Raw genomic sequence first — 12,500 nt, 5'->3', positions numbered from 1 at the left:
ATTTTTTAAAGTTGCAAAAACTGATGGATGATATGGACCAACTGTAAATGATGGTAATTTGTTTGCAGGCCCTTTTAAACTTATTCTAATTAAAAGAATTAAAAGAAACAATAATAATACAATATAAATAATTATGGAAATTAAATACACAGATACTTGCTAAAGTTAAACCAAGAATTAAAATAAAACAGTTAACAATATCATCTAAATCACGATTCTCTTTATCAAGGAAATCTTGTAATTTTAAACCACCACCACAAAGATATTCAAAATAATTTTTTAATTGAGTATATAATATAAATTTATCTGACATTATTGTATTGAAATGATTAAATTTAAATATAAAATAAAAAATTCAAACATAAATAGTTTTTTTTTATATTTTTTAAAACCATAAAAACTTAAAAATTTAAAAAAATTACCATACTACAAAATTTTTCTTAATATTAATTTTTAAGTTTTTTTTTAAAATCATAAAAACTAAAAAAATTATAAAGATTACCATTTTACAAAACTTTTTTTTTTTTTTTTAATTTTCATAAATTAATATTCCCCCACCGGATATGTATATCGTACATAAAAAAAATAAAATCTTTAATAATTTATTTATTTATTTATTTATTTAAATTTATTTTATTAAAATCGATATATTTAGTTACCAAAGCTTGATTCTCTGATAAATTATGAATTGAGGTATTATATATATGATTTTTATTTGTACAAAAAGATTCAACTTCAGTTGGCGGTGGTGTTGTTGAATAAATATTTGAAAGATAAAAACTGGCAGCACTTAATGGTGCGAAATTAATTTGAAAAGGTGTTGCAGCTCTTAAAATTGGTTTACCATGAAAAGCAATACCCATATCTGAATATTGTATCATTAATTTATCATTTGAACCATCACCCATTGAAATGATTTGAGATTGTTTTAAAGCTAATAAATTCTCTAATAAAATTGTAACCTTTTTTTTCATTTCACCATTAATTATATCACCAATAACTCTACCAGTTAAAGTCTCTTCTGATAATCCATTATCAGCATTATCTGTTGTAGTTTGAAATTCCAATTGATTTGAAACCGCATAATCCATACCCAATCTTGATGCTACTCTAAATGCAAAGTAACTAAAACCACCCGACACCAACGCAGTTTTAAATCCAAATGATTTCAAAGTTTGAATTAAACTGAATGAACCTGAATTTAATTCAATCTTTTCCCAAACTTGTTCCAATTGTTTGGTGGTCATACCTCTTAGTAGTGACAATCTCTCGACTAATGCTTGATTAAAATCCAATTCACCTGCCATGGCACGTGCCGTTATCATTGATACCTTTTCACTAACCCCCATTATTCCTGCCATTTCATCAATACATTCATTCTTTATTATACATGAATCCATATCGAAAACTGCTAACTTTCTTTGGTCATTATTAAAATGTTTACTATCATTAAAATAGAAATCAATTAATCTCTCTCCAAACCATTCATGTAATTTATTATTTAAAATTTCATATCCAATTTCTTTACTTGTTTTAATTTCATTCTTTGATATTATAAATGATTCATTATTTTTATATAATTCTATATTCTTTTTTAGAAAAAAAAAAAAAAAAAAAAAAAAAAAAAAAAAAAAAAAAAAAAAAAATTTTTTAAAAGGGTAATAAAAAATTGGTAAAAAAAAAAAAAAAAAAAATTAATTACATTTTCAAAATTAATATTAAAATCTTTCCATAAAGTAGATTTTAATTCATTAAAAATTTCTTTATGTTCATATAAATGTCTTTTTTCTTCTTTTTTTGTTACCAAAACTAATGTATATTCCATTTTTTATTTATTAATTTTTTTTATTTTTTTATTTTTCCTTTGAGGGAATTATTATTTTATTTTTATTTTTATTTTTATTTTTATTTTTATTTTTATTTTTATTTTTATTTTTATTTTTATTTTTATTTTTATTTTTATTTTTATTTGTATATAAAAAAATAAATAAATTTGTTGTTTCCTTTATACCAAGATTTTAGTAAACTGAATTAAAAAAATAAAAAAAACTGAAATAATTTATTTTTATTTTTTTATTTTTTTGTTTTTTTTTTTTTTTTTAGTATTTTTTTTTAATTTTTTTTATTTTTTTTCGAATAAAAAAAAAAAAAAAAAAAAAAAAAAAGTCTGTTTTTCACCAAAATTCATTTATTTATTTATTTATCATAGCGATCACAATCGAGCAACATTATAATATATAAAATGCAACATATTAAAAGCAAAAGCAATTTATTTAGCAAAGTTTTAATTCAACAAAATAGAAGATATACAACTGGAAATGTAATTTCAAACAACTATCTCTTTGGTGATCAATTTGGTAAATCTCACACATCAAAAGATATTTTCGATAATAAAAAAGTTGTTGTTTTTGGTATTCCTGGAAATAATCCAACTGATGATTTCCATCAAGTATGTATAATAATAATAATAATAATATTATAACCTTATACTAAAAAATCACACACCACACATCACTCACCCACACATTTCATCATCATCATCATCTATAATTTAGATTCCATCATTTGTTAAAAATGTCGATAAATTTTACAATAAAGGAATTGATAATGTCATCTGTTTACAAAGTGCAGATGCCGCTATTTTAAGAGCTAAATCAATTAGTTTAGATCCACTCAGAACTGTAAGTTATCAAAACAAAAAAATAAAAATTAAAAATAAAAATTAAACTTTATTAACCCCCTCAAATTTAATATGAACAATAATAATAATAATAAAAATAATAAATGAAATCATTTTTAGATTGGATTTTTACAAGATAAAGATTGCAAATTTGCTGTGGATAATGCATTAACAGAAGATGAATATTTAAAAGGTTTAGGTACAGAAAGTCCAGTTCATGAATTTAAAAGATTTGCATTAATTATTGATAATGGTAGAATTGTTTTTGAAAGTGTTGAAAAAGATCCAACAGATTATGAACATACAACTGCTGATGTTGTACTTAAACAACTTTAAAAAAAATAATAATAATAAATAAAAAAATAAAAAAGAAAACAAAACAAATAATAACAATAACAATACGAGAAATAATATAAAAAAAAAAAAAAAAATTAAAAAAATTAAAAAAAAAAAAAAGACAAATATATAATAATAAATGTGTTAACGTTATTAATGTATTACATTTAATAAATTAATTTTATTGGCCTTTTTCATTTATTTATTTTTATGTTTTTTTAAATTAATAAATATTTTTATAAATTAAAATAATAAAAAAAAAAAAAAAAAAAAAAAAAAAAAAAAAAAAAAATGGAAAAGGATTATTAAATGTTTTTTTGGTGAATCAGATGATTTATTAAATATTACAATTAAAGTTATGTATGGATACAAATTTGTTGTTGTTGTTATTGTTGGTTGGTCGGTTTGTTTTGTTTCTACTTGTTTAATATTTTCTTAATGATTGGGTAATTGTGAGAACGATAAAAGTAAGTAATAAGACCAATGTAAAAACCAAAGTTACTGGATTGATATAAATTACGATGGTTTCATTTGAAGAGTTTTCATATGAGAATGATGATGAATCACTATCGTACGTACCAAAACCACCTGAATACCAACTAGTTGTGCCTACTGGGTTACTGGTTGTGCCTCCTGAATACCAAGTAGTTGTGCCTACTGGGTTACTGGTTGTACCTCCTGAATACCAACTGGTTGTGCCTGCTCCATACCAACTAGTTGCTGACCACCAACTATTTGATGAACCATCATCATTACTATTGTATGAACTTTCTACTTGTTGTTCTGATGGTGGTTGTGGTTGTTGTTGATTTCCACCAGCACGATGATGACGTTCGCCACTACCTCTGTGCATTCTTCCTTGGTGTGATTCAACAAGGCCATTATTTGAAATGATAAATGATGAAATGGTTAAAACCAATAGTAATAATTGAAATAATTTCATTGTTTTTTTTTTTTTTTTTTTTTTTCTTCTTTCTTTCTTTTTTTTGGGAATAGTAGGAAAGAGTAAAATTTTATAATGATTTAAAAAAAAAAAAAAAAAAAAAATTTCTCAAACCATGCAAACCTATTTTTTATTTTTTTTTTATTTTTTATTTTTTATTTTTTTTTAATTTTATTTTTTATTTTATTTTTTATTTTATTTTTTTTTTTTTTTTTTTTTTTTTTTATTGATCAAGTGCATTGTTAAATGTTTCAAAAATATGTCTTGAAATATCTTTAATATCAGTTAAACCTTGTAATAATGACTCTTGTGCTGTGATGTTACCTAATTAAAAATAAAATTTTTTTTAAAAAAAAAAAAAAGTTAGTGGGAAAAAAAAAAAATATCCTGGAAAACAAAAATAAAATGAAAATTAAAAATAGATATATATTACTTTTTGTTTGAATACGAAGATTCATTCTATTATCAGATGGATGTGGAATACTGTAACCTGAGAAATCAACTTTTGGACTAATAAATAAAAAAAATATGAAATTAATATTTTTTTTTATTTTATTTATTTTTTTTTTTTTTAAATTTTTCATATACTCACTTTTTCATTAAAACATAATGTAAAGCATTTCCTAATGTATGATCTTCATCAGTGAATATAAATGTTGCACAATCTGGTCTATCTGAAATAATTTCTACTTTATTTACATCAAATGATGGTGGAATAAATGAATTACATGATTCTGTTGCTGCTGGTGCTGATGCTAATGTCATTTTTATATTTATATATATGTGTGTGAATATGTATGTGCGTTGTTTATATGTACAAAAAAAGGGGGAGGGGCAGTTATTGTTTTTTTTTAGTCTAAAATATAATTATTTTCAAAAAACGATAATTGTAAAAAAAAAAAAAAAAAAAAAAAAAAAATTAAAATAAAATTAAAAAAAAAAAAAAATGAAAAAAAAAAATAAAAATAAAATAAAAATAAAAAATAAACGAAGGAAATTTTTTTTTTTTTTTTTTTTTTTTATTTTTAAAATTAAATAATAATATTATTATTAATGTTGTAAAATTAGGGATTATAGGGAAATGGAAGATCAAATCAATAGCTTATTAAATAGTCAAATCAATATTGAAGAATTTAATAATAATAATAATAGTAATAATAATAATGAAGAGGAGGATAAACCAATTGTTAAAATATATGATTCTGATAAACAAAATTTAATGGATAGAATAAATTCAGGAGAATTTATGAAAATTCAAGCACCTATGGTTAGATTTTCAAGATTACCATTTAGAATGTTAGTAAAAAAATGGGGTTGTGATATAACTTATACACCAATGATTATGGCTGCTGAATTTAATAGAAGTGAAGCTGCAAGAGATTCTGATTTCACTATAAATAAATGTATGTGTCTTTTTTTTTTTTTAACTTTTTTTTTTATTAAATGAATAATAAATAATAATAATAACAATAATAACTTTTTTTTTTTAAAATTAATTTAACCAAGTGGATGAACCATTGATTGTACAATTTGGAGTTAATAATGCAGAGGAATTAGTATCAGCAGCAGAAAAAGTTAAAGATTATTGTCAAGGTATTGATATTAATTGTGGTTGTCCACAAAGATGGGTAATGAAGGAAGGATTTGGTGCAAATTTATTACTACATCCAGAGAGGATTTACGATATGGTTAAACAGATTAATAATAGGGTACCAATACCAATATCGATTAAAATTAGAGTTCAATCAGATTTAAAAGATACAATTGAATTGGCAAAACGTGCAGAGAGAATCGGTGTTTCTTGGATCACTGTTCATGGTAGAACCAGTGCAATGAAATCTTCACATCCTGTAGACTACGATGCAATTAAATTAGTTAAAGATAATGTTACATTACCAGTGTTTGCAAATGGTGATGTTTTCACTTTATCTCAATCAAATGAAATTCGTGAGAAAACTGGCGTAAATGGTGTAATGTCTGCAAGAGGTTTATTAACCAATCCTGCTCTATTCCAAGGTTATGATAAAACTCCAATTGAATGTATTAAAGATTTCATAAATATTTATTCAGAATATGGTGGTTTACATCCTGTCATCTTTCATAGACATTTAATGTATATGTTATATGAATATCATAATAAAAATGGTAATGTATAAAAATAAAATAAAATAAAATAAATAAATAAATAGTAAATTATTAACTTTTTTTTTATTATTATTTAGAAAAATCCGAATTTAATAAACTTTCAACTATTTCTGGTATAATGGATTATATAAATGATAAATTTTTATTTTAAAATAATATAATTATATGTGGTGTGTATCTTTTTTTTTTTTTTTTTAATATTATCCTGTAAATAAAATAAAAACAAATAAAATAAAATATAAAAGAAAAGAAGAAAAAAAAAAAGTATTTTTTTTTTTTTTTTTATTTATTTTAAAATAAATAATTATATATATATATATATTTTACAAAATATGTATAAAAAAAGTTATTATTTATACATAACCACAACATTTATTCATTCTTTCAGCATTATTCATAAAGGCTTTACTTTGAAAACTGAGATCATCACTTTTTGCGGCTAAATCATCTAATTTCTCACCTCTTTGACCTAATTGTTCGACAGTTTTCTTTACGATGGTAATAGTTTCATCTAAATTCTTTTGAAGGTTCATCATTGGATCGGCAGTTTCTGGATTTTGATATTTTAATAATAGTTGATCTAATGCTGGTGTTTGAAGTTCTACATCTGATTGTAAACCTCTCCATTCAGATTCTGGATGTACTTTATAAAATTCTTCTAGACAAATACGAATGAGTGTATGTGCAACACGACCTGGATATTCTGAATCTGTTAAAACGCTACATCCTAAACCTTTACTATCTACTGTTGTATGACAAACTTTTTGAGTTTGTGTATGTTCCATTGAAACTCTCTCTCCCACATTGGTACGACCAACTGTCTCTCTTGATACAAATAATGACACTTCTTTTACTGAACCTCTCTGAAAGAATCCAAATGATGATAATTCATAAACAATATTTAATAACACAGGTTTATTACCTGGTACAACTTTAAATAAACCAATTGAATAAACTTTCATTTTATTATTATTTTCTTTTTTTTTTTTTTTTTTTTATATACAAAATTTTTTTTTTTTTTTTTTTTTTTCCTTTCTGTTTTTAATTTGATTTTATTATTTTCTTTTTTTTTGGTAATATAAATTGCTATAATATTTCTTTATTTCTAAATAAAAATATATATAATATATATAGTTTTGTGTGTTTGCGCGTGTGGTTTTTTAAAAAAAATAATTACAAAATTTTAAAATAAAAATAAAAATAAAAAAAAAAAAAAAAAAATAAAAATAAAAAATAATAAAAAATAATATAAAAAAAAAAAAAAAAAAAAAAAAAAAAAAAAAAAAAAAAGTTGGAAAAGTTGGAAAGAAATTCAAATTTGTTTTAATTTAGACGTGGTTAGTGTTGAAAATAAGTAAAAAAAAAAAAGATTTAACCCCTTTCCAATTTTAAAATTTTTTTTTTTTAATTTTTTTTTTAATTTTAATTTTAATTTTAATTTTAATTTTTATTTTTTTATTATATTTTATTTTTATTTTTATTTATTTTCCAGAAAATAATATTAAAATAGTAATTAAATCAATGATTTCACTTATTGACTTTTTTAAAAAAAAAATTTTAAATTAAAAAAAAAAATTAAAAAAAAAAACTCTGTGTTTATTTTGAATATAATTTCCATATTGGATTTATTATTAAAAAAAAAAAAAAAGTCATTTGGGCCACAGCAATGGCCAAAAATGAAAATCAAATTTTTTTAATTTTTTTCATTTTTTTTTAGTTTTTTTTTTCATTTTTTTTTTTTTTTTTTTTTTTTTTTTTTTTGGATTTATAAAAAAAAAAGGTGTCGACTTTGTTTTTTTTAATTTGTAATTATATAATTTTATATATATAACAATGTCAGTATGTATCGGTTTATATTTCATATTTTTTTAATTTTTTTTTTTAATCAACGAAAAAATAGAAAAAATTAAACAATCACCACACTAAAGATAACTAACATTATTATTTTAACTCTTAAAGAGTCAATTAGCTCCAATACCAATTTTAAATCAAAATGCCTCTGAAGAAAGAGGTGAAATTGCTCGTTTGGTAAATATAAAATTACTTTTTTTAACAACAATTATTCATTTAGAAATACATACTTACACTTTGTTTTATCCCTAACATTTTATGTATATATATATATTAATTTTCAATCAAATAAAAACAAACAAAAAAACAAAATGGAAAACAACAAACCCAAACATATAAAAACAACAATATATACAAACATTTACACACACACACATATATATTTATGAAATTGTCTTTTTTTTTATTATAATTTTTTTTTTTTTTTTTAAAAAAAAAAATTTTCAGTCATCATTTGTTGGTGCAATTGCAATTACAGATTTAGTAAAAACAACTTTAGGACCAAAGGGTATGGATAAAATTCTTATTTCAGCATCAAATCCAAATGAATTAATTATTACAAATGATGGTGCTACCATCTTGACCAAAATTTATATCGATAATCCAGCCGCAAAGATTTTAGTAGATATTTCAAGAACTCAAGATGATGAAGTTGGTGATGGTACAACCAGTGTCTGTGTTTTAGCTGGTGAATTATTAAGAGAGGGTGAAAGATTAGTTCAACAAAAAGTTCATCCACAAACTATTATTAGTGGTTGGAGATTAGCACTTGAAACTGCACGTGCTGCATTACAATCATCAACTCAAGATCATTCTTCAGATAAAGGTAAAACAACAAACACAAAACAAACAAAACACAAATAATTAATGATAATGATAATGATAATGATAATGATAATTTATTAATATTGTTATATATATATATATATAAATTTTAATTAATATATATAGTTAAATTTAGAGAAGATTTATTAAATATAGCAAGAACAACATTAAGTTCAAAGATTTTACATACAGAGAAAGATCATTTCGCAAATATGGTAGTTGATGCAGTTTTAAGATTAAATGGAAATACCAATTTAGATAATATTCATATTATAAAGAAGAGTGGTGGTTCATTAAGAGAGTCCTATTTAGATGAAGGATTCATTTTAGAAAAGAAGATTGGTGTTGGTTGTCCAAAACGTTTAGAGAATCCAAAGATTTTAATTGCAAACACAGCTATGGATACTGATAAGATTAAGATTTTCGGTGGTAAGGTTGTTGTAGATTCAATGACTGAACTCGCCAAAATGGAAGATGCAGAAAAAGAGAAAATGTTGAATAAATGTAAAAAGATCGTTGATCATGGTATCAATTGTTTCGTCAATCGTCAATTGGTCTATAATTTACCAGAGCAATATTTCGCCGAGCATGGTGTTATGTCAATTGAACATGCAGATTTCGATGGTATTGAACGTTTGGCTTTGGTAACTGGCGCTGAAATCGTCTCAACTTTTGATCACCCTGAATTGGTCAAGATTGGCACTTGTAAACTCATTGAAGAGGTTATGATCGGTGAAGATAAGGTCATCCGTTTCTCTGGTATTCCATCTGGTGAGGCTTGTACCATCGTTTTACGTGGTGCTACCTCTCACATTCTCGAAGAGGCTGAACGTTCCATTCACGATGCACTCTGTGTGTTGGCTGTAACTGTAGCTGAAACTCGTACTGTTTTAGGTGCTGGTTGCTCAGAGATGATCATGAGTAAAGCTGTCGATGAATTGGCTGCAATCACTCCAGGTAAGAAAGCAATGGCTATCGAATCTTTTGCCAAAGCTCTTCGTCAAATTCCAACAATCATTGCTAATAATGCCGGTTACGATAGTTCAGAATTAGTCTCTCAATTAAAAGCTGCCCATCATCAAGGTGATAAAAAAGCTGGTCTCAACATGAGAGATGGTTGTATTGGAAATGCTGAAGAATTAGGTGTCATTGAATCATTTAAAGTTAAACAACAAGTTTTAGTATCTGCTCACGAAGCCGCTGAAATGATCATGAGAGTTGATGATATCTTAAGAGCTGCTCCAAGACAGAGAAGTAATCTTCAACATTAAAAAATAAAAATAAAAATAAAAAAAAATAAAAATAAAAAATAATAATAATAAACAATAAATAATAATCAAAATAGTTATTTAAATAATAAAAAAAAAAAAAAAAAAAAAAAAAAATAATAAAAAAATAAAAAAAAAAAAAAATTAGATATTAAAAAAAAAAAAAAAAAAACTCATCACCCGCAAGTGAAAAAGAAATTTCTTATTAAGTTTAAACCTTTGCTTATATTTAATTTTTCCAAGATTTACTTTTTAAAATCGATTGGAAACATAAGATATGAAAAAAAAAAAAAAAAAAAATTTAAAAAAAATAGGTTCAAGTATGAAATATATTAGAAATATCAAAAAAAAATAGAAAAAATATTCCAAAATTAGTTTGAAATGTTATATATGTATTATTTTATTTTTTTTTTTTTATAGAACCAATTATTTGATATTATTATAAACAACTCCCCCCAAAATTTAAATATCTAAAAAATTTTCAAAACCAGATTTTTTTTTTTTTTTTTTTTTTTTCACACAACAAATTCCACCAAAACAACACAAAAAAAAAAAAAATATAATTTTGGCAAAATTTTTTTTTTTTTTTTTTGACTGAAACCTGATCAAAAAATATTATTATTTTTATTATAATAAAAAAAAAATGAAAAAATATCAAAAAAAAAAAAAAAAAGTCATTTTTTTTTTTGATATTTTGTTTCTTTTCCAATGTAATCTGTTTTTAGGGTGGGAAAAAGATATTTATTCACCTCAAACCTTCCGTTTTTTAACGACTTTTTTTTATTTTTATTTTTTATTTATTTTTATTTTTATTTTTTTTTTTATTTTTTTTTTTTATTTTTATTTTTGTTTTTCTACCCACCTGCCTACTTGGTCTTTTTTTTTTTTTTTTATTTACAATAAATAAACAAAAGCATAAACTGTAATATTATTACGAAAAACACATATTTTTTTTATTTTTTTAAAATTTATTAAAAAAAATAATTGTGTTTTTTGAAAAAAAAAAAAAAAATAAAATTGGAAAATGAAAATCAAAATTGGAAATATTTTAAAAAATGTGGTAATTTTGGTAATTTTTAGTTTATTTATTTCAAAAATTAATTCAGAAGTTGTTAAACCAAACCCAGCTAAGCCAGATGAATTGGTAATAGCATTTATGTCACCATATTTCGACCCAGAATATACCCAATACAGTGGTGCAGCAGAATATGCACTTAGTAAATTCAATGAAACCTTTAAAACCAAATATTCAAAAACCATTAAATTGCATACATTTACTGATACAAATGATGTTATTGATTCCTTGGATTTAGTGACAATGCCAGTCAATGGTATTGTTGGTCCAGCGTATTCAGGTTCATCATCAACTGCATGTTTAGTATTTGGAGCATTTGCAGTTCCAAGTATAAGTTTTTATGCTACAGGTGCAAGTCTTTCAAATAGTGGATCCTATCCATATTTCCAACGTGTTATGCCAGACGATCGTTTACAAGTACAAGCAATTCTATCATTATTGAAAAAGAATGGTTGGACTCGTGTTTCATGTATTCATACCAATGAAGATTATGGTAATGGTGGTGCTGATCAATTGGTTCAACAATCAAATGCACAAGGTATCACAGTTAATACCAATCAAGCTATCGATCCAGTTGATAATGGCATTGCACCAGAACAACTATATTATGATATTGTATTTGACAATTTAGAAGCTGCCAAATCCAGAGTGATTGTATTGTATGCTCTCTTCCCACCAGATTGTCTTGAAATTTGGAAACAAGCAAAAGCAAGAGGTTTCTTGGGTGAAGGTTTCACATGGATTGTAACCGATGGTTGCGCAGAGTTAACAGGTGGAACAGATCCAGATTTACTTGGTGTTTTAGCAACTTTCCCAAGTTATGGTTTAGGTACTGAAGCCTATACTGACTTTGAGAGAACCATTGTCAACGATTATAACAACAACACCGGTGATGCTTTCTATAAGGGTGCATCATTTTCATATGATGCCACCTATGCAATGTTAATGGGAATTGAAGCGGTTTTAGCAAAAGGTGGTGATCCATGGGATGGTGAACAAGTTAGAACTGAACTTCGTAATCTTAAATTTAATGGTATCACTGGTACCATTGCTTTCGATAAAAATACAGGTGATAGATTGTATGGTGAATTTGCACTTTTAAATCTTATCAATTCAACCAAAGGTTCATTCGATCCAATTGGTAAAATTAATCCAGATTCAGGTGAAATCACTCTTAAAAGCGATATTCTTTACTCTGGACCAACCTATAAAGTTCCATCAGATTATCAAGTGGTTGTTTTCGATAGAACCTTAAATATTGTCCTAGGTGTTATCACTGGTGTTTGTGTTTTAATCGTTATTGGTATTGGTTCGGTCATTGCTTTACAATGGAGAAAATTCCGTTACTCATCACCACTCTTTTGTATGTTTATTATC

General features: G+C 24.0%; 9 protein-coding genes across 9 annotated transcripts in view; 4 read left to right on the top strand and 5 right to left on the bottom strand.

Moving 5' to 3' along the window:
- DDB_G0291658 (hypothetical protein) overlaps nt 1-313 on the bottom strand; it is a gene marked incomplete at both ends in the record, with an annotated part of 1,372 nt that extends 1,059 nt beyond the window's left edge. The window contains 2 exons of the mRNA XM_630076.1: nt 1-71; nt 121-313. The exon at nt 1-71 is cut by the window's left edge and continues 92 nt beyond it. Of these exons, the coding sequence (XP_635168.1) occupies nt 1-71; nt 121-313 (264 nt within the window). The remainder of the gene's footprint in view (nt 72-120) is intronic.
- Nucleotides 314-614: 301 nt separating this feature from the next.
- On the bottom strand, nt 615-1,825 carry serB (phosphoserine phosphatase; the record flags this gene model as incomplete). Its single annotated transcript, XM_630075.1, has 2 exons — nt 615-1,589; nt 1,703-1,825. The coding sequence occupies 2 exons, from the start codon at nt 1,823-1,825 to the stop codon at nt 615-617; spliced, it is 1,098 nt and encodes a 365-aa protein (XP_635167.1).
- Nucleotides 1,826-2,242: 417 nt separating this feature from the next.
- Nucleotides 2,243-3,016, top strand: DDB_G0291366 (hypothetical protein; the record flags this gene model as incomplete). Its single annotated transcript, XM_630074.1, has 3 exons — nt 2,243-2,449; nt 2,556-2,681; nt 2,801-3,016. The coding sequence occupies 3 exons, from the start codon at nt 2,243-2,245 to the stop codon at nt 3,014-3,016; spliced, it is 549 nt and encodes a 182-aa protein (XP_635166.1).
- Nucleotides 3,017-3,440: 424 nt separating this feature from the next.
- DDB_G0291364 (hypothetical protein) lies at nt 3,441-3,959 on the bottom strand (the record flags this gene model as incomplete). The annotated part of the gene is made up of 1 exon (XM_630073.1): nt 3,441-3,959. One exon carries the CDS (start codon nt 3,957-3,959, stop codon nt 3,441-3,443), a length of 519 nt encoding a protein of 172 aa, XP_635165.1.
- Nucleotides 3,960-4,182: 223 nt separating this feature from the next.
- On the bottom strand, nt 4,183-4,724 carry rpc19 (hypothetical protein; the record flags this gene model as incomplete). The annotated part of the gene is made up of 3 exons (XM_630072.1): nt 4,183-4,283; nt 4,393-4,469; nt 4,552-4,724. 3 exons carry the CDS (start codon nt 4,722-4,724, stop codon nt 4,183-4,185), a joined length of 351 nt encoding a protein of 116 aa, XP_635164.1.
- A 316-nt stretch (nt 4,725-5,040) lies between these two features.
- Nucleotides 5,041-6,255, top strand: dus4l (tRNA-dihydrouridine synthase 4-like protein; the record flags this gene model as incomplete). Its single annotated transcript, XM_630071.1, has 3 exons — nt 5,041-5,362; nt 5,466-6,104; nt 6,182-6,255. 3 exons carry the CDS (start codon nt 5,041-5,043, stop codon nt 6,253-6,255), a joined length of 1,035 nt encoding a protein of 344 aa, XP_635163.1.
- Nucleotides 6,256-6,457: 202 nt separating this feature from the next.
- Nucleotides 6,458-7,066, bottom strand: ykt6 (longin domain-containing protein; the record flags this gene model as incomplete). Its single annotated transcript, XM_630070.1, has 1 exon — nt 6,458-7,066. The coding sequence occupies one exon, from the start codon at nt 7,064-7,066 to the stop codon at nt 6,458-6,460; it is 609 nt and encodes a 202-aa protein (XP_635162.1).
- Nucleotides 7,067-7,937: 871 nt separating this feature from the next.
- Nucleotides 7,938-10,051, top strand: cct2 (chaperonin containing TCP1 beta subunit; the record flags this gene model as incomplete). Its single annotated transcript, XM_630069.1, has 4 exons — nt 7,938-7,943; nt 8,064-8,132; nt 8,403-8,781; nt 8,907-10,051. The coding sequence occupies 4 exons, from the start codon at nt 7,938-7,940 to the stop codon at nt 10,049-10,051; spliced, it is 1,599 nt and encodes a 532-aa protein (XP_635161.1).
- Nucleotides 10,052-11,072: 1,021 nt separating this feature from the next.
- The window catches only part of grlE (G-protein-coupled receptor family 3 protein 5), a gene marked incomplete at both ends in the record, with an annotated part of 2,549 nt that continues 1,121 nt past the window's right edge, over nt 11,073-12,500 (top strand). The window contains one exon of the mRNA XM_630068.1: nt 11,073-12,500. This exon is cut by the window's right edge and continues 459 nt beyond it. Coding sequence (XP_635160.1) covers nt 11,073-12,500 — 1,428 coding nt within the window.

Source organism: Dictyostelium discoideum (assembly GCF_000004695.1).
Source record: "Dictyostelium discoideum AX4 chromosome 6 chromosome, whole genome shotgun sequence".
Lineage (NCBI taxonomy): Eukaryota > Evosea > Eumycetozoa > Dictyosteliales > Dictyosteliaceae > Dictyostelium > Dictyostelium discoideum.
This window is presented reverse-complemented; position numbering and strand designations above follow the sequence as displayed.